The sequence below is a fragment of the Megalobrama amblycephala genome, linkage group LG11, assembly GCF_018812025.1.
Source record: "Megalobrama amblycephala isolate DHTTF-2021 linkage group LG11, ASM1881202v1, whole genome shotgun sequence".
NCBI classification, from domain to species: Eukaryota; Metazoa; Chordata; class Actinopteri; order Cypriniformes; family Xenocyprididae; genus Megalobrama; species Megalobrama amblycephala.
The window spans coordinates 1,270,464-1,289,464 of NC_063054.1; the positions used below are offsets into that span (position 1 = coordinate 1,270,464).

General features: G+C 37.6%; 1 protein-coding gene and 1 long non-coding RNA gene across 2 annotated transcripts in view; both read left to right on the forward strand.

Annotated features, from left to right (window-relative positions):
- Positions 1-1,858: 1,858 nt before the first annotated feature.
- On the forward strand, positions 1,859-4,024 carry LOC125278751. The gene is made up of 4 exons (XR_007187260.1): positions 1,859-1,997; positions 2,649-2,709; positions 3,021-3,120; positions 3,590-4,024. It is a non-coding gene; the product is annotated as an uncharacterized LOC125278751 (long non-coding RNA).
- An 861-nt stretch (positions 4,025-4,885) lies between these two features.
- Positions 4,886-19,001, forward strand: part of LOC125278864 (NACHT, LRR and PYD domains-containing protein 3-like) — a 98,362-nt gene continuing 84,246 nt past the window's right edge. Inside the window, 8 exon segments of the mRNA XM_048208254.1 lie at positions 4,886-5,005; positions 8,966-9,105; positions 9,212-9,328; positions 11,930-12,046; positions 12,153-12,269; positions 12,376-12,492; positions 12,622-14,426; positions 14,429-14,453. Of these exon segments, the coding sequence (XP_048064211.1) occupies positions 8,987-9,105; positions 9,212-9,328; positions 11,930-12,046; positions 12,153-12,269; positions 12,376-12,492; positions 12,622-14,426; positions 14,429-14,453 (2,417 nt within the window). The 5' untranslated portion in view covers positions 4,886-5,005; positions 8,966-8,986.

Below are 19,001 nucleotides of genomic sequence, written 5' to 3' on the forward strand. Positions count from 1 at the left end.
AGCTTTTAGTACGAAACTAATCACACTTGTAACACTGCATAAAGTATAAAGTAGTGAACGAATGTAGGGAATGAAGTCGTTCACTCAGAATTCGGACACCACTACCAAATGGCCGACACCCGATAGCTATAGGGCACTATATAGTGGACAGGAAGCGGTTTCGGACACAGCTCTGACCTTTTTTTAGGTCCAGACCGAAAGCAAAGAGCTCAGAACCCAAGAGGCGACACTTTGATACTTTTTGGGAAACAGTCACTAGATGGCGCTCCGGTAGCGCGGCCGCCATTATGGGGTGAAAAACTGGACCATAGAATCCTTCACATCTTACGCACCCAAAATCTGCGAATTTCACTGTCAAATCAGAAGCGCAATAGATCAGTTTTTTAAATTAAGTCATCAGTAAATTGTCCTACAGTAAATCTTGCATTGTCTTATATATGTCTTATTTTACCAGTTGTGGAATCCAAACATTCATCCATCTGAGGTAATGTAGTTAGCCTACTTTATTGAGTATTTCCATTTTATGCAACTTTACACATTTATTAATCATATAAATTGTTCGCTTTTTCATTATGTTTAAAGCGAACAATATATTTCAGACCTAGTGGAGTAATAGTGATAATATCTAGGTCTGAATTAAAATTTGTACGTTTTAATGGATCACGCTACAAACATGACGATCTTATAATACATGATGCATTACTGTGTCCGTTATCCCATAATTCACACTTTTGGACACTTTTGCTTTAACGGACATTAGACAAAACTGCAAAATCAAGCTGTTATATATTTATTGTCCAACATTCCCAATTTTTCTGATGCATGTTCTTAATTTAATTTCATATGTTGGTATTAATTCAGTGTTTATAAGCCTTTTAAAGAATTTTAACCCAACCCAGGTAGCCAGCGGAATCGGGCCAATTGCGGCTGAGTGTCGGCTCACTCGGCTGTGTACTGGCACCGGCATGCCAGAAGTGAGCCAGCTCTGGCCCAGTAATGGTTGCCAGATTTGGCCAGGCTTTGGTTGTGTGGATCTGGCCCGATTGTGGTTGACAAATGGCACATTAGGCACATTCGGCCCACTATGGGCCATAAGTGCTGGCCTCATTTTGCGTACGATATTGCCATTACAAACCTGGAGAGAAGGTTAGGTTGTGTATTGAGAGTGGATAGATCAGGGCCTGGGACATGGGGTCTAAGAACTTTTCAAAGTGGGTCATCTTTTAACTATATAGCAAACTGATCTGCATTTGTCATGAAATTACTTAAATGCAATATATTTTAATATAACATAATACATAATTACAACTTATTTATTGTTTTAAAACATATATATTATGCTCTGGCCTATTAATGTTTGTTATTTTATTCCATTAGTATTTTAATTTTATATAATTAAATAATTACCAAATTCAGTAAATTGTAATGGATTAAACAAAACTTATTTATTGTTTTTAAAAAAATATATGGCCTCTCCCTGTTAATGTTTGTTATTTTATTGTATTAGTATTTTAATTTTATATAATTAAATAATTACCAAATTCAGTAATGGATTAAAATTAATTTTAATGGATTAAACAATCAAAATATACAAACAAAAAAGAATGAAGAAATCACCAAAGTCAATATATAGTTTTTAAAGCTGTATAACGTTTTGCCACATTCTCTTTTTTGTTTAATCTATTAAAATTAACTGAATTTGGTAATTATTTTATTCATAAATTCATACAATCAGTGACTGTCCCAGCTAACAATGTTTTTTAGGGACGGCACCCAAAATTATCAATTAATTCACTCCATAATCAGTATGTAATATAATGCTTCAAATCTACAATGTAAATGCTGCGTGACTTTTACGTGTTTTAATGCGTAAGTGCGCGTGGTCATTCGAGTCGCATTTGAACTGGAGCGGAGAAAGTTACCATGGAAACGGCTCGGCACCTCTCAACTGACAAGCAGCGAACACCGTCTCTCACTGTTGTTTTAACTACTTTCAGGTAAGTTTAGTCCCTAAAATTACACAAATAGTACATACAAATATTCCTGACTCTTTCTTTAATGTAAATGACTGGTTTTCGTTGAATATTTACTTTATAGAAAATGGTTTAGTGTCTTCGAAAAAGTCCGTTAGCATCTCAGCCGTTAGGTTACCTATAGACTAACTATAGACATGAACTCGTTTATGTAAGTTTGGGCTTTTAATCATATATCTTATGTGTATATGAGAGATTTTGATAGATTTGTAAAGGTTTTGCTGGTAAGCTAATTAATTTAACCTAAAAGTATGCACTGTACCGTTAATCGGTGACGTCACATACATGGAGAGTGTAAATGGGCTGAAATTATTTCAAACACGTTTTGATCTTTCATGGTAAACATTTCCAAACACGAAACTATCTCAAACTTGTTTGATCTTTCATGGTAAAATAGCTTTTACGTCCAAACATAAGTGACAGTATGAGCATTACTGAATAAGTAATATTAAACCTAAAAGTTTAAATTCTGTTATCTTAAGATTTCTTTGTGTGTATATTCTGTATATTATTTTTTATTTTCTGCATTTCACCTCTGCTATAGTTTATTTATAATGAGCATGCCATTGTTTACTAAATATTGTTGGCTCTGTGACAAATTGTTTATGTTCCCAGATTTTTCCATGCTGATGGCAGTGCAGTTGGACATTTTTAGACATTGTGAACCATGTGACTGGTAAGTGATACCTCAAACATACACTACCATTCAAAAGTTTAGGGTCAGATTTGTAATGTATTTGAAAGAAAGCTTTTATGCCCACCACTGCTGCATTTATTTAAATTAAAATACAGTAAAAAAATAATATTGTGAAATTACAATTTTAAAATTCAGGTCTTAAAAAGCCTTAAAGTCCCTGTAAAGTTAATTCTGAGAATTGTTTCCAAACACATTAAAAATGTTACAAATGTATTGCTGAAACACATTACAAAGACTTTGAACTATGTAGTACTGAATTGTGAAGTTAGAGCATTTTATATTTTTTTCAGGATTTTTTTGGGGGGGCTTGATGATGCACTGGAGCCCCTGAGCATTTGTCAGCGCCTACATCTGTCGACAACAGCCTGCAGTATGTGCCCACCAATGAGTGTAAGTTGCCTTGTGTGCTTATAAGTAGTCCACAGTAACTCTACCAAATTTTGCCACCCCCTAACATGATTATTTGTTTATATGCATCAGTATAGCTGTAATGCTAAGATACTGATGACACTAAATCAATTTTAAGGTTTTTATCCAAAGTGAACTTGTCCTTGTATAAGTTTTTACGTTGTTACATGCCAAGGAACCTTGGCGGGCATACCATTAAAACCCCAACTGACCAACAAAGATACCAATGATTGTGTAATCCTTAGAACTCAGTCTTGGATGGCTTGTAGAGGGCATGCTGCGGATCTGCACAGTATCTGCTTGTTTATATTTTTGAGTACTGCCAATATACATAGACCAGTCATCACTTGAAAATAACAGATCCAATCCTAAAATCCTGAAAGAAAATAAATAAAAAGAATAGACTTGTGTTTCTATTGCCCTAATCTTTGATTTTGTTTTTCCAAAACAGGAAGCCTGCTGAAGAAGACAGAGGACTGAGACAACACATGCACTTGAACACAAATACACACCCTATACATCTGAGGTTTTTTTTTTTCTTCATGTGTAATTTTAATATTTGCTTTTGTACGTTTTAAACACTCAATTTTCAATGCATAGAAATGAAATAAAAGCTCAATTTGAATTAGTTAATTGTTTTCATTTTGGGAAACATGGCTATAGGCCCTACGGAAGAACATGGTACTGTTTTCTGTGGTATATTGCTCAATGATTTTACATGGGTTTCACATTAAATTACAGGTGTACATGGGGTGTAACATACAGGTTTGTCTGAGCTCATCTAAAATATGAGTTGAAGCACCTGCAAAGAGGATTTGTGACTGTCACAAATAGTTTAGAGCCAATCACTGTAAAGCACTACACCTACAGTACAAAAATGTGACACTTAAAGCCTTTGAAATAAGCTTCCATTCTGCAGTTCAACTTCTTGAAATGAAAAATATTTGCATAGTAAGTTTATATATATATATATATATATATATATATATATATATATATATATATATATATATATATTCTTCTTCTTTAACTCTTTAAAAATATATTTGAGTAGTTTTTGATAACCAATTAATTACATGAACTACTTGTCTTAATACTTATATGTACATATAGGTCTACTTAATTTAACAAACAAGCTAATATTGCTTTGGTAAAATGTTTTTTTTTGTTTTTTTTGTAGTTCTTATTAATTAAATAGATGTAGTTACGGTATGTATTTCATATACATACCTTTGGAACCCAGACCTGCGCCAGGACCGGCTAATTGTACAATTTATGCTGGCATGATTGTGGCCCTATTCCGGCAGTGTTGGCTCAGTTTCGGCACCCGGACTCGCGCCAGAACCGGCTAATTGTACAATTTATGCCGGCGTGATTGTGGCCCTATGCCGGCAGTGTCGGCTCAGTTTCGGCACCCGGACTCGGGCCAGTGTACTCGGGCCGATTCTGGCGCGTCATTCATTCCCATGTTTCACACGAGTCCGGCAACCGCATCTGGGCCGAGTTATTTCTTCTGGCTTGCCGGTTCTGGCTTTTTGGCTACCTGGGAAACTGACTGGGTTTCTAGAGAGCAAAGGTTTTGTGAAAAAAGTAGAATATTTAAACACAAAGTGTGTAAAATAAACTGTTAAAAGGATTTGATGATCACTAGAGCTTTAATGTACGTTTAACAAAGATGATATTGCCATAGAAACTAGTGGACTGACGACTCGCTTTCACCCCAGAATGGCGGAAGCGCAGGGCTGCTGCTGGGCGCCAGCGTTTGAATGGAACCTTCTATTGAGTGTCGCTTCTTGTTAGTGTTCTTTGCCGAAAGTAAAGACTCGATTCTTAAGAATGTAAAAACGGTCGTAAATATCAGGCTACGGTAAGTTTATTTATTGGCTTTTGATATCATGTCACATGATTGTACACTGTTTTCTGTTTTCTATCATAAATTTAAAGCTCATAGGGAGTTGTGATGTAAAATGAGACAAGTTCTTCAGAGGCCAGTTTCATAAACAACCGCTAATTTAAGACTGTTTACTTAGGGTTACTTTTCGAATTCAAATGAGATCAATCTACCTTTTTATGAAACTGACTTAAACGTTATGACCAGTCTTGAAGAAAAAACTAAACTAACTTGTAAGACTAATCTTCCCAGGTGAAAAAAAAAGTACACTTCTATAATGTATTTAAAGTGCTCCATTTTCGTGCACTAATTTTGTACTTAATATACTAAAAATTCTTCTTTAGTACTTCTTAAGATCATCTTAAGAACATCCAAGTGTACTCAACTGTGCTATTTTGAGACAACATGAAATATGAACTAAAATGTGTATCTATCTCTACTATCTCTGTATTTAAAATATATATTTAGCTACCACTTACAGTGCATTTGAGCCAATAGTGTACTACAAGTGGTAGCTAAATATATATTTTAATATATTTACGAGCTCTAGAGATTCTGCTTTTAGTTTAGATTAATTTATCGATTCTTTACTATCTGAAATATACAAAGGTGGAAATGTAAACATTTAATGTCTAAAAAATGCGATCCAGGGTTCCACATTAAGTGTGTGTGGGGACAAAACAATATCATAGTTGTATATAATAGTTAGTTAATATATTAACTAACATGAACTAACCATGAACAATACATTTGTTGTATTTACTAATCTTCGTTAACGTTAGTTAATGAAAATACAGTTGTTCATCATTTGTTCATGTTAGTTCACAGTGCATTAACTAATGTTAACACAATTTTAATAGTGTATTAGTAAAAGTTGAAATGAACATTAACAAAAATTAATAAATGCTGTAGAAGTGCAGTTCATTATTCATATTAACTAATAACTAATGTTATAACTAATGAACCTTATTGTAAAGTGTTACCAATTAGCCATTTCTTTTAATTTGTAATTAATTTATCTAAATTATGATTGCTTTAATTATGATTGTTTTTTTTTTTGTTGTTGTTGTTTTTTTTCAGCTTCCTGAAGTATTCATTACTTCCAGAAATATTTTATCTGAGATGCAATGTTTAGGGTATGATTCTGGCCTCATAGAAATTAGTAGATCTATTATCATCAAATTATTGTAATATGCAAAGTGCATGCATGTTTTTCCACTTAAAAAAAGAATGAATGTGTTTGAATAATATAAATACAGTGAAATTTGAGTCAGCGTGATTTGTGTTTTCAGTTATCTTGTTTGTTTAATATTATATTGAAACTTGAACAGTTTATTTGAGAATTTGAACAGTTTAACAGGCTACAACCCTAGTGAAAAAAAGTATACTAAGTATACTTGCAGCAAGACTAATTATTAGTATATTTCAAGTGTGTTAATGATTAGTTCATTTAAAGTGTGCTATTTTGAAACAACTAATTTTGTACTAAGTATATTTAAGTTGAAATTAAGTAGTATTAAAATACAACTTTAAGTATATTTAGTATACTTATGTGTGCTAAATTGGAACAACTTCAAGTATACTTAGTACACTTTAAGTACATGTCTGTGTAGGGACTAATTACATGCTTGATTAGTGATATTAAAGTGTACTTAATTTGTGTTATAAGTATACTTTATTTCTGTTAAAAGTATATTTTTTGTTATAATATACGTTGTATTATAAGTATACTTTATTTCTGTTATAAGTATACTTTTATTTGTGTTATAAGTATACTTTATTTCTGTTATGAGTACACTTTGTGTTATAAGTACACTTTATTTGTGATTTAAGTACATTACAAAATAATTACGAGTGTCTTCAGAAAACACAAGCAATATACACTGAATATATTATTTTACAGGTAATAGTATATACTGTATGCTTAGTACCTTTGGCTTATTCCAAATATTAAACATTACACACTTTGCAGTCAATAACAATACACTTTGTTATTACTTATACTTTGTATAATATAGTCAACATTTGAAGCGGATCAAAACCTTTAATCAAAGTTGTCCTAACTTTTTTGATCCGCTTCAAATGTTGACTACTGTACTTTGAATTACATAATCACACAATACAGTTGTGCTACTATTTAAATACAGTTTAACACATTTTCCCAAAGTTGAATGCATTTGTTTTCAAGGCCATTAAAATAAATAAAATGTAACAACATCACTAATGAAGAGACATATTTCATTGACAAATCCAATAGTTTTTATTTAAACTTAGATTCAGCAAAACTTACCATGTTTTTCATTAAAGAAAAAAAAAATATTGGACCATGGTGACCCTCTATACACAAATACACATTACACATTATATTCCATTTTCTGATGAGCTTCTCATTGTGTCTGATGGCACAATGATGACCGCAGAGACTCGTGAAGAACAGCATCTGTTGACAGAATATACCAAAGATATAAGACAGCATGTTCAACTCTTTATTCACGTTTACAATAGTCTGTCTGAATCCTACATTGAATCAATACTATTTTTGAACAGTAAATGAGGATTAGCAGCAGGGAACTGTATCAGTTCGGCATGTCGATATTTTCGGTACATAGTCAAGCATAAAACACTTTATGAATTAATATCGTACAGAATACGGGCCGATTTGACCAATCATATATGAATGTTTTGGTGCTGCATACAAACATGTGCCATAAACCACCACACACAAACTCAAAAAGGAGATATCAAGCCGAAATATCGCTCTCCGTTTGTTAAAGAAAATAAAATAAAGTTTGTTAACTGGTAGACTACAACTCACCTCCCAATAGCAGCACTTTTCTCCGGTTCTTTCAGGATCGCGTAGGCCATTAGATTAGCCGGTTGTCGTCGCCATCACGGTCAGGCTGCGATGTCACTTGATTGAACTGGTCAGAATCCCCGAGATTGAGCGATGTATTGCGCTTTCAGTGTTTTATTAAATACATTATACATTGCGACATTATACTTCACCTGTGACTGAGCGAGGGGATTCAGACGACGACCGTGACGCCAGCAACTCTGATTGGCTGAAGGCAGTGAGCAACAAAATCTGATTGGTCACAGACCAAGTTGAAGAGACATTTGAATTCCGATAAGTTTAACCACTCGACATATTTTTTCGCATGTAACGTTACTTGTTCTGCTGTGTGTTGTTTAATATAGATTTGTGTGTACGATTGTAAAATGATTCTGCCAGTGTAAACTTAATAATCATTTACACATATTTGGAAATTGTATAGGCTACACTGCATATACTAAATGGTCTTGTAATGCATTCATACTGAAATAAATAGCACAAGTAATATAATGAATTCCAAGGATTATAACTTATAAATTATAAATTCCAAGAACTATATAACTTAAAAAATATACTCAAATTTAACATTAGATACACTACAACTTCAGGATATTAAATAATGTATTTTTTAAATATACTTTCAGTGCATTGTTACAATGATCATTTTCAGCACACAGTTAAAATATACCTCAAATATATTTTTATAAAGTGCAAATAAATACACTTTTAAAAAATAAACTGAACTCACACTTCAAGTATATTTTTCTAAAATATTTTTTAGAAAATATACTAAAGTACAATTATTTTAAAGTGTGTTAAAAGTTGCATTGTGAAAATATGATACTAATATACTTTTTATATATTTAATGATAGTACATTTTTTTGTTAGTATATTTGCAGTGTACTATAGAAAAAGGGAATATATTTAAAATACAATAAAGTATACTTTTTTTTCACTAGGGAAGTCTAAACCTTCAGGGTTTATTCACAAGTGCTTCAACTAAAAAGTAATGTGTAGCATTAAGATTTGTTTTCACTAGAATTAATAATTACTGGAATAGTTAAAACATTATGTATGATTTGTTCTGTGTTTCCATATGCAGGTCTGAAGTCAGTTTCTCATTATGGAGAACAGAGAGAAGAGATCTTCATCTCCAGAACACAGCTGTTTGTCTATGAAGAGTGACGCATCCATGGATCCTCCTGTTCATTTCAGTGATGGAGCAGTGACCTCTGACCCCAGGTGAGATATGATCTAGGATTAGAGACAATGGACTTACTCATAATAAATGAAACGGCAGGCAGATCTAAAGGGAGAATTATTTTGGTGTGTTTCTCTTTATCTTCAGGAGGAGGAAGAGTCTGAGATCTTCATCTCCAGAACCCAGCTGTGTGTCTATGAAGAGTGACGCATCCATGGATCCCCCTGTTCATTTTAGAGATGAAACAGTGACCTCTGACCCCAGGTGAGATATGATCTAGGATTAGAGACAATGGACTGACTCATAATAAATTAAACTGCAGGCAGAACTTATGTTTTTTTTTATGTTTGGTGTTAGTTTTATTCCTGTGTGTTTGTTTCCTGTGCTTCAGTTCTATTTAGTCTTAATTGCATTCTAGTTAGTCTCCTTGGTTACTGATTACGTTCATTATGTTCTCTGTGTATTTTATGCCGCGTTCCAGGCAACCCGTAACCCGTGTTTTTCCAACCTTCTACCCGTGAAAGTGCACTGGAACAGCAGTCAAAGCCGTGACTTCCCACCCGTGAACTCGTACTAGATCGATGTACTCCCAGTTACGGGTTCTGACGTCACATAGCCCACGAAACGACAATGACAGCCCCTACGGATGCGGCGTTTATGCAAGTGCACGGTAAAATAAAAGGTATAACAGCTTCTCTTGCCTTATGCGCCGTTTTCCTCCTCTGTTTCCCTCAAATAAGCACCTTTGGCAATAGAAATTGTTAATGAGCATAAGCCCCATACGGTCCGCCATGCTGGTTTGTTTACACTTTTACGCAGTTTGGCGTGACTTTCCTGGAACGCTACAAAGTCGTTAGTTGTGATTTGAAGTCGTGACTTACGGGCTCAAAAACCTGCCTGGAACGCAGCATTATTCTCCCTGTGTTTCTCAGTTCATTGTTGGTTCTCGTCTTGGTAAGGTGTGTTTGTTGCTTCCTGTTGGCTGTATTCTAGTCTATGTTAATAAACCTTTGTGTTGGAATAACTATTATCTCCTTCGTCTGCTTCCCTGCAACTCACCGTAACATAATTCAGAATGAATTATGAGGGCAACACTTCACAGAACGGCCGGTCGCTGGTGGAATATGTGGAGGTGTATCTGCAGCTCTATCACGAGGTGCGCTGGGACGATGAATTGTTAAAACAGATTTTCTGGAGCGGGATGGGCGATATTCTGGCCCAGATGCTGCTGTTGAAGGAGGATCACCTTACTTCCATCGAGTTCGTCGACTATGCCTTGTGGGTCTGCGGTTCCTCTCTCACCGTGGGAGTCCTCGAGAACAACGACACCACTATCTCCGACTCCCCAAGACAGTCAACTCCTCCAGCAGCCATCTCTCTGCCCGCTTCAGTGAAAACACTTCGTCCCAGGCCAGAGTGTCCGGGTATGACAGAGGGACCTCCCGCAGCGATTCCAGTGATGCCCGCCATAGAGTTTGAACCTGAGCCAGCACCCGCCGTGGACCACAAGCTTGAGCCCCTTTCATGCTCGGAGTTAGTGCTAGCCACAGAGTCCACCCCGGAGCCAGAGCAGGTCACCGCACCCGTTCCGAGGCTGGGACCATTCATCAGATCCAGCGAGGAGTCAGGTCCAGCGAAGCAGTTCTCAGATGAGCCAGGTGAGGAGTGCTGGCTCATAAATTTCTCCCCAGAGCTCATTCCTCTACACCCTACAACACTCTCTATCTTGGATGAAGCAATCCCACCCAATTTCCTGCCCCCCCATTGTCTCCATCATTTCCGCTGACTCCAACATATTCCCTGGATTTAACTGCCCCACTGGTGTCTCATAGCTCCTCGACCCCCGCCCTTGCTGCTGGTCCCAGCCAGCTCGTCGGCTCCATCTTGGGCTCTTTCTACACCAGCGTGGCTCTGTGATGCTGATCCCCTGGCTACACTTCAGGCCTCCAGGCCCAGTTCTCCACCTCAATCTGTCGGCCCTGCAGATCCTTCTTGGCTCTGCGCTCCCTCAGCTCCGCCATTGTCCGCAATCACTAAAGCTCCACCGGGCTCCCTCGTTCCTCCAGTTTCACCTTGGTCTCTCATCACCCTGGTTTTGCTCCGGACATCCGGGCCTCCGGCTGCACCTCGACCCTCCTCCCCTCCACCTTCACTGGGATCCTCCTTCCCCCCCGGTTCCACCAAGGTCTTCGCTCCCGACGACGTCACCTTGGTCCTCCAGGACTGCGATGTCATCCTGTGCTGTCATCCTTGCACCTTCACCTGGGTCTCCACATCATTCTGCTCCTCTGCCGTCAGTTGTCACCTAGGCTCCGCCCAGTAGAGTGTTTAGGACTCCACCTTGGCTACTCCCTCCATCAGTTCTGCCTTGGTGTTCCTCCCTGCCATATCCTCTAGTCTCCTGCCCATCTTCAGCCTCTCCTCGCCCACCTCCAAAACCCCCTCCCTCCCTCCACAGCTGGACTCTTTTTTTTTCTCGGCGTGAGGTCACACCTTGTGGGAGGGGGGAGTACTGTTAGGGTTTTGTTATATTTGGTGTTAGTTTTATTCCTGTGTGTTTGTTTCCTGTGCTTCAGTTCTATTTAGTCTTAATTGCATTCTAGTTAGTCTCCTTGGTTACTGATATTGGTCAGGTGTCTGTCATTATGTTCTCTGTGTATTTTATACTCCCTGTGTTTTTCAGTTCATTGTCGGTTCTCATCTTGGTAAGGTGTATTTGTTGCTTCCTGTTGGCTGTATTGTAGTCTATGTTAATAAACCTTTGTGTTGGAATTACTATTATCTCCTTCGTCGTCTGCTTCCCTGCAACTCACCGTAACAGAACTAAAGGGAGAATTATTTTTGTGTGTTTCTCTGTATTTCCAGGAGGAGGAAGAGTCAGAGATCTTCATCTCCAGAACCCAGCTGTGTGTCTATGAAGAGTGACGCATCCATGGATCCTCCTGTTCATTTCAGTGATGGAGCAGTGAGATCTGACCCCATGTGAGATATGATCTAGTATTGGAGACAATGGACTGACCCATAATAAATGAAACTGCAGGCAGATCTAAAGGTATAATTATTTTTATGTGTTTTTCTGTATTTCCAGGAGGAAGAAGAGTCAGAGATCTTCATCTGCAGAACCCAGCTGTGTGTCTATGAAGAGTGACACATCCATGGATCCTCCTGTTCATTTCAGTGATGGAGCAGTGACCTCTGGTCCCAGGTGAGATATGATCTAGTATTGGAGACAATGGACTGACTCATAATAAATGAAGCGGCAGGCAGAACTAAAGTGAGAATTATTTTTGTGTGTTTCTCTTTATCTTCAGGAGGAAGAAGAGTCAGAGATCTTCATCTGCAGAACCCAGCTGTGTGTCTATGAAGAGTGACGCATCCATGGATCCTCCTGTTCATTTCAATTATAAAACAGTGACCTTTGACCCCAGGTCAGATATGATCTAGGATTAGAGACAATGGACTGACTCATAATAAATGAAACGGCAGCCAGAACTAAAGATATTGTATTTATACATTTAAATACTTTATTTTACATATTTGTTAACTTGTTGTTTCAGCAGAGTGGATAGAGATGATCAGACTGGAGAACTGCAGCAGGATTCTCCTCAACCAATGAATGATGAACTACAGAGAGTCAAAGACCAACACACAACCAGCATGAAGAACAAGTATGAGAGATTATTTGAGGGAATGAAACTCCAAGAGAATGAAACCCTCCTGAACAGGATCTACACACAGCTCTACATCATAGAGGGAGAGAGTGAAGGAGTGAATGAAGAACATGAGGTTTTACAGATGGAGAAATCACAACACTCACAAGACATTCCAATCTACTGCAATGACATCTTTAAAGCCTCACCTGAACCAGGACGTAAGGAGAAACACCAGATCAAGACTGTTCTTACTAAAGGAATCGCTGGAATCGGAAAAACCATCTCTGTGCAGAAGTTCATTCTGGACTGGGCCGAGGGAAAAGCCAATCAGGATGTAGATTTCATGTTTGTGCTTCCATTTCGAGAGCTGAACTTAATCCGAGATCATCAGTACAGTCTTCACAGACTTCTGCTGGACTTTCATCCTGAACTTCAAGATCTGGACTCAAAGATTTATGAGGAGTGTAAAGTTGTGTTCATCTTTGATGGTCTGGATGAAAGCAGAATCACACTGATGTTTTCAGACGCTCAGAAAGTTTCTGATGTGACTGAGACTTCATCAGTGGGTGTGTTAATGTCAAACCTCATGAAAGGAGATCTGCTTCCCTCTGCTCTCATCTGGATCACCTCCAGACCAGCAGCAGCCAATCAGATCCCCTCCAAATACATCAACCGTCTGACAGAGATTCAGGGATTCAATGAGCCTCAGAAGAAGGAATATTTCAGGAAGAGAATCAGTGACGAGCATCAAGCCAGCAGAATCATCTCACACATCAGAAGAGCAAGAAGCCTCCACATCATGTGCCACATACCCGTCTTCTGCTGGATCTCATCCACTGTGCTTCAGAAGCTCCTGAAAGAAGATCGGAGTGCAGAAATCCCTCAAACTCTGACTGAAATGTACATCCACTTCCTACTGATTCAGATCAACATGAGGAATCAGAAGTATGAAGAGAGAGATCCAGAGAAACTCCTCCAGTCCAACAGAGAAGTGATTGTGAAACTTGCTGAAGTGGCTTTCAATCAGCTGATGAAGGGCAATGTGATGTTCTATGAGGAGGACCTGAGAGAGAGCGGCATAGACGTCACTGATGCCTCAGTGTATTCTGGGATTTGCACTGAGATCTTTAAGGAGGAATCTGTGATTCATCAGAAGAAAGTCTACAGTTTCGTTCATCTGAGCGTTCAGGAGTTTCTCGCTGCTTTCTGTGTGATTTACTCCTATTTAACAAAGAACAAGGAGCTACTGAATGAATTTTACAGATCTGATAAAGTCTCTCTGGATGATCTACTATCAGCAGGAGTATATAAAGCCCTCAGGAGTCCAAATGGACAGCTGGATCTGTTCCTGCGGTTCCTGCTGGGCGTCTCACTGGAGTCCAATCAGAGACTCTCACAGGATCTACTGACACACACAGAGAAAAGTTCAGAGAGCATCAGAGAAACCACACAGTACATTCAACAGAATATCAGTGTTGGACGTGAACTCTCCACTGGTCAATCCATTAATCTGTTCCTCTGTCTGCTGGAAGTGAAAGATCAGACTCTGTCCAGAGAGATTCAGGAGTTTATGAAATTAGAAAAACACTCAGAGAAGGAACTCTCTCCTTCTCACTGCTCAACAATCGCCTACATGCTTCAGATATCAGACGAGGTGCTGGATGAGTTTGATCTGAAGAATTACAACACATCAGATGAGGGGAGAAGAAGACTGTGATCAACTGCAGAAAAGCTCTGTGAGTGTTAATTATTAAGAAATGAAGAATAGTTTAATTTAAAAGAATATATACATATATATTAATAAAGAATGGCTTATCATTTGAAACATGTAAGTAGCATCCATAACTAACATTAACATTAACCTACATAACTATTAGGCACATCCAAGTGTTTGTGTGGCGTGTGGAAGATAAATTAATACCACACTTTCAGTTTGCTGCAATATATTTTATTTATATAATGCATAGGCCAGTGTTTCTCAACAGTGCACATTTTGGACGTCTCCTTTCTGGTCTTGCACTCGTCGCTGACAAATGCCCAAAATCACAGGCAAATTGGTGCTCGTTCACGTGAGTGACAATCACGCAGTATGAATGAGCAAAGACGCGATCTGAGAGAATCGCCAACGAGTCGCTGACGCCCGTGAGATATTTGGCATGCTAAATATCTGGACCTGTCGGCAATTCAAAATCCTGCTGTGTGAAAAGTGTTCTGACTGAAAACTACATCACCGATGACTGACAGCCAATGAGAGAGCAAGATACAGAGCAGCGGGGAGTAGGGCTGGGCGATATATCGCATGCGATTGTCACGCGCATTTCGTCAGTAAAGCCGGTTCCCTGATTACCGCTAAATCACCATCACCTGCTTTCAAATGGAGCGCCATTTAATAGACAGAGCCGTAGTTCACTGACAAGCTACGCAATATCGCGTTCATTATCACAGATGAATTGCCTTCGATAATGAACGCGATATTGCGTAGCTTGTCAGTGAACTACGGTTCACTGTAATAATAATACATTAAAAATTAATTTGAAAATATCATAATCTTGTGTAGTCCATCATTATATAGACTCTGATAGTTGTAGTCAGTTAGAGATTCATTTGTAAAGGAATAATTACCTAATAATTTTATTGGAGTCTTACACACATGATGCACAGTTAGTCTGAGTCGTGCTTTAATTTGAACAGATATTATGGGAGTGGCTTGATGCAGCACAGGAGATGCAGATAACTGAGTAAGAAAATGCTGTCAGCTGTGACATTAAAAATGTTCTTGAGCCTTAATAAACTTTAATTAATGCTGTCACATAACAAATCTGCTGCTGTAAAATTAAATGAATTGATAACAACAACACTGAAAATATAGCTGCAAGCAGCAGTTATCGGGGCCATGCACAAAAGAGGCACAAGAAGCGAGCTAACATGGCTTTGAGTATCAGACCAACTGCAACACTGAGCAATTAAAGACCTAATAAGATCATTTTAGGCAAAAATAGCTGAAAAATTATATATACCATCAGTAGTAAAGATTTACTGGTTTATCACGTTCAAACAATAGGTGGCACTGTGACCAAATTAATGTGGTATGGTCAGAGTGAGGTGACAATGACACTCGCAAAGTATGTGAAAGCATTACAGAGATACAGCCTCAAGAGTCATTTTGGCATCAAGCCTCTAAAGTTTTTGCTGTGGTAAATGAATACGGTTTCGTCTATCAACACAAAATCCATAACATTTTACCAGCATGGTCTGAAGATGATACGATTCAATTTTGGTGAAAATTGGACCGACGGTCTAGTAGTACTTTGAAAAAGTATGTTTTTAAAGAAAATCAAAATGACTGACAGGAAGTTTGGCTGACTGTGGCAAAATTGGCATCAATGTTCTTAGCATGACCCACGGAATTAGTTAAGATCAGTCGCATTAAAAATACATTTATATTATAAATACATTTATATACATTTATAAAAACATTTATATAAATCTATTAGCATTTTTTAAAATTTCATTATAACATTTGACCACGAGGAGGCACTGTCTCAAAATGTTCCACCCCTAGTAAGCTCAGCCGAAAAGATAACTGTGTCCACGCCTTTTTTAGCGCTAATTTCTCACTGCGTGTGTTTAGTAAATCCTGACAGTAGATTTTTAATGCCAAAAGAGGGTTTGTGCTGGCACAAGCTGTTAGTAAATCTGGCCCTTAACCATTCATCTTCCATAGCATCATACAATTAGATCATGACAACCACAGGTAAAAGCACACATGGCACCTCTTACCATGGTAAAATGTAACAGTATTGTTTCTATGGTATCTATAATGGCTTTGTGGTAATTAGTCTATAAACACATTTAGTATAAATACAAATGAACAAAACTGCTAGCTAACCAAAAATTCTGTCATTTGGCCTACAGTGGCATGAAAAAGTATGTGAACCCCTTGCAGAATCTGTGAAAATGAGAATTATTTTAAAGCTCCTGTTCTTCGTGATCCCATGTTTCAAACTTTAGTTAGTGTGTAATGTTGTTGTTAGAGTATAAATAAAATCTGTAAAATGTTAAAGCTCAAAGTTCAATGCCAAGCAAGATATTTTATTTAACAGAAGTCGCCTACATCGAACGGCCAGTTTGGACTACATCCCTCTACTTCCTTCTTTAATGACGTCACTAAAACAGTTTTTTGACTAACCTCCGCCCACAGGAATACACAAGAGTTGCGTTTGTAGAGTGTGTTTGTCGCCATGTCGTCGAAACGCTGTTAATTTCATCCCGCCGTCCAATCACCGGGTCTGATTCCGGCTCAAATTGATAGGGTAAAATTAAAGACACGTTTACAATAACACTGAGCGCATGCATCTCCACGTTATGGTAAGAGGCGTGACCTTTCCGGGCAAGATGCGCTAAACTGCTGTCGAATCACAACACAGGAACCGCTGGCACAATCAGAACTCGTTACGTATTTCTGAAGGAGGGACATCATAGAACAAGGAAGTCATCAGCCTGTTTTTATGACAGTGGGAACAGCGGTATACAGATAAGTAAATTATGTGAAAAATACTGTGTTTTTTTTTACATGCGAAACATGAACACATGTTATATTGCACACTATAAACACAATCAAAGCTTCAAAAAACCACGGAAAACGGGACCTTTAATAAAATAAGAGGGATAATAAAAAATGCATGTTATTTTTTGTTTAGTACTGTCCTGAGTAAGATATTTTACATAAAAGATGTTTGCATTTCATTCACAAGACAAAACAATAGCTGAATTTATTAAAATAACCCCATTCATAAGTATGTGAACCATTGATTCTCAATACTGTGTGTGGTTACCTGATGATCCACGACTGTTTTTATGTTGTGTGATGGTTGTTCATGAGTCTCTTGTTTGTCCTGAGCAGTTAAACTGATCCTTTTGTTTAGGACAGTACTAAATAAAAAATAACATGCATTTTTTATTATCCCTCTTATTTTATTAAAATAATTCTCATTTTCACAGATTCTGCAAGGGGTTCACATACTTTTTTATGCCACTGTATATTTTATTGTTCCTTAAATACATTAATAATTTAATTCAATATGAATATCCCACATTTATGCCATAATACCACGGTTACAGTTAGTGCTGCTACAATAAATCTATGGTAAATGTTGGTGATTTGTGGATTGAAAAGACTTCTAATTGGATTGTTGTGGCACAATGTTTCCATGTCAGTGTTGTTTAGAATGTCAGCACTTTTTAAACTAGAGAGACATTTGAGGTTTGTATCAGAGACCTCTGCGCTTGCCTCATTTGCAATATAAATGGTAGCACTTATAATTTATCAAATTGTTGTCACTGACGGTTTACTGCTACATCTTGCCAATATTTTTGTGCTGCCGCCTTGTGATGACATTATGAAACTGCATAATTTGAAAATTATGTGTGGTGGGCCACATGCAATATATTTTATTAGACAAGCTGCGGGTCGGACTTTAGACAACCCTGTTATACTGTAACTCAGTGGTTCCCAAACCTGTCCTGGAGGACCCCCAGCACTGCACATTTTGGATGTCTCTCTCATCTAACACACCTAATTTAACTCATTAGCTCATTAGTAGAGACTGCAAGACCTGAAGTAGGTGTGTCAGATAAGGGCGACATACAAAATGTGCAGTGCTGGGTGTCCTTCAGGACAGGTTTGGGAACCACTGCTATAACTGATAAACGCATTCAAATGTTCAGACAGTCTCCTTGCTGTTTTTCCCACCACATTCATAATCATTACTTTTGGTGGTGTGCTGCAACAAGCTTTATACAAGATATTGAGTGCATAATTTATATTTTAAAAGGCTCAATGTTATGGTTTAGTATTTCTTTATTTAAGCACAACAGTGTTAGCAAAGTTATATGTAACACTCTTTCTCAGCCATGAAACACCCCCTCCCCTCTATTTGTCATAGATGAAGTGAAGAAAAGTGATTGAGAAGAAAGAACAAAAAATGAACATACAGAACATAAGAGTATATTCAAGAAAGAATTTGTTGTTAGTTGCCAGCAGCACACCAGCTCCAGACAAACAATAACAAACTGTCCCGTTACTATAGCTAACATTGCAACAACATCATATCTTGCTTCTGTGAAACATAGTGAAACCAGTGTTACTTACATACAGAGCAAAAACACCAACCTCTACTTCCATTATCAGGCCTTCCCGCTTAGGTCTATCAAGTGCTAGAAAGCTTTTCTAATACTAGTACTAAAGCTCTTGCCTGATCATAACCCTTCTTTTTCCAGTGATA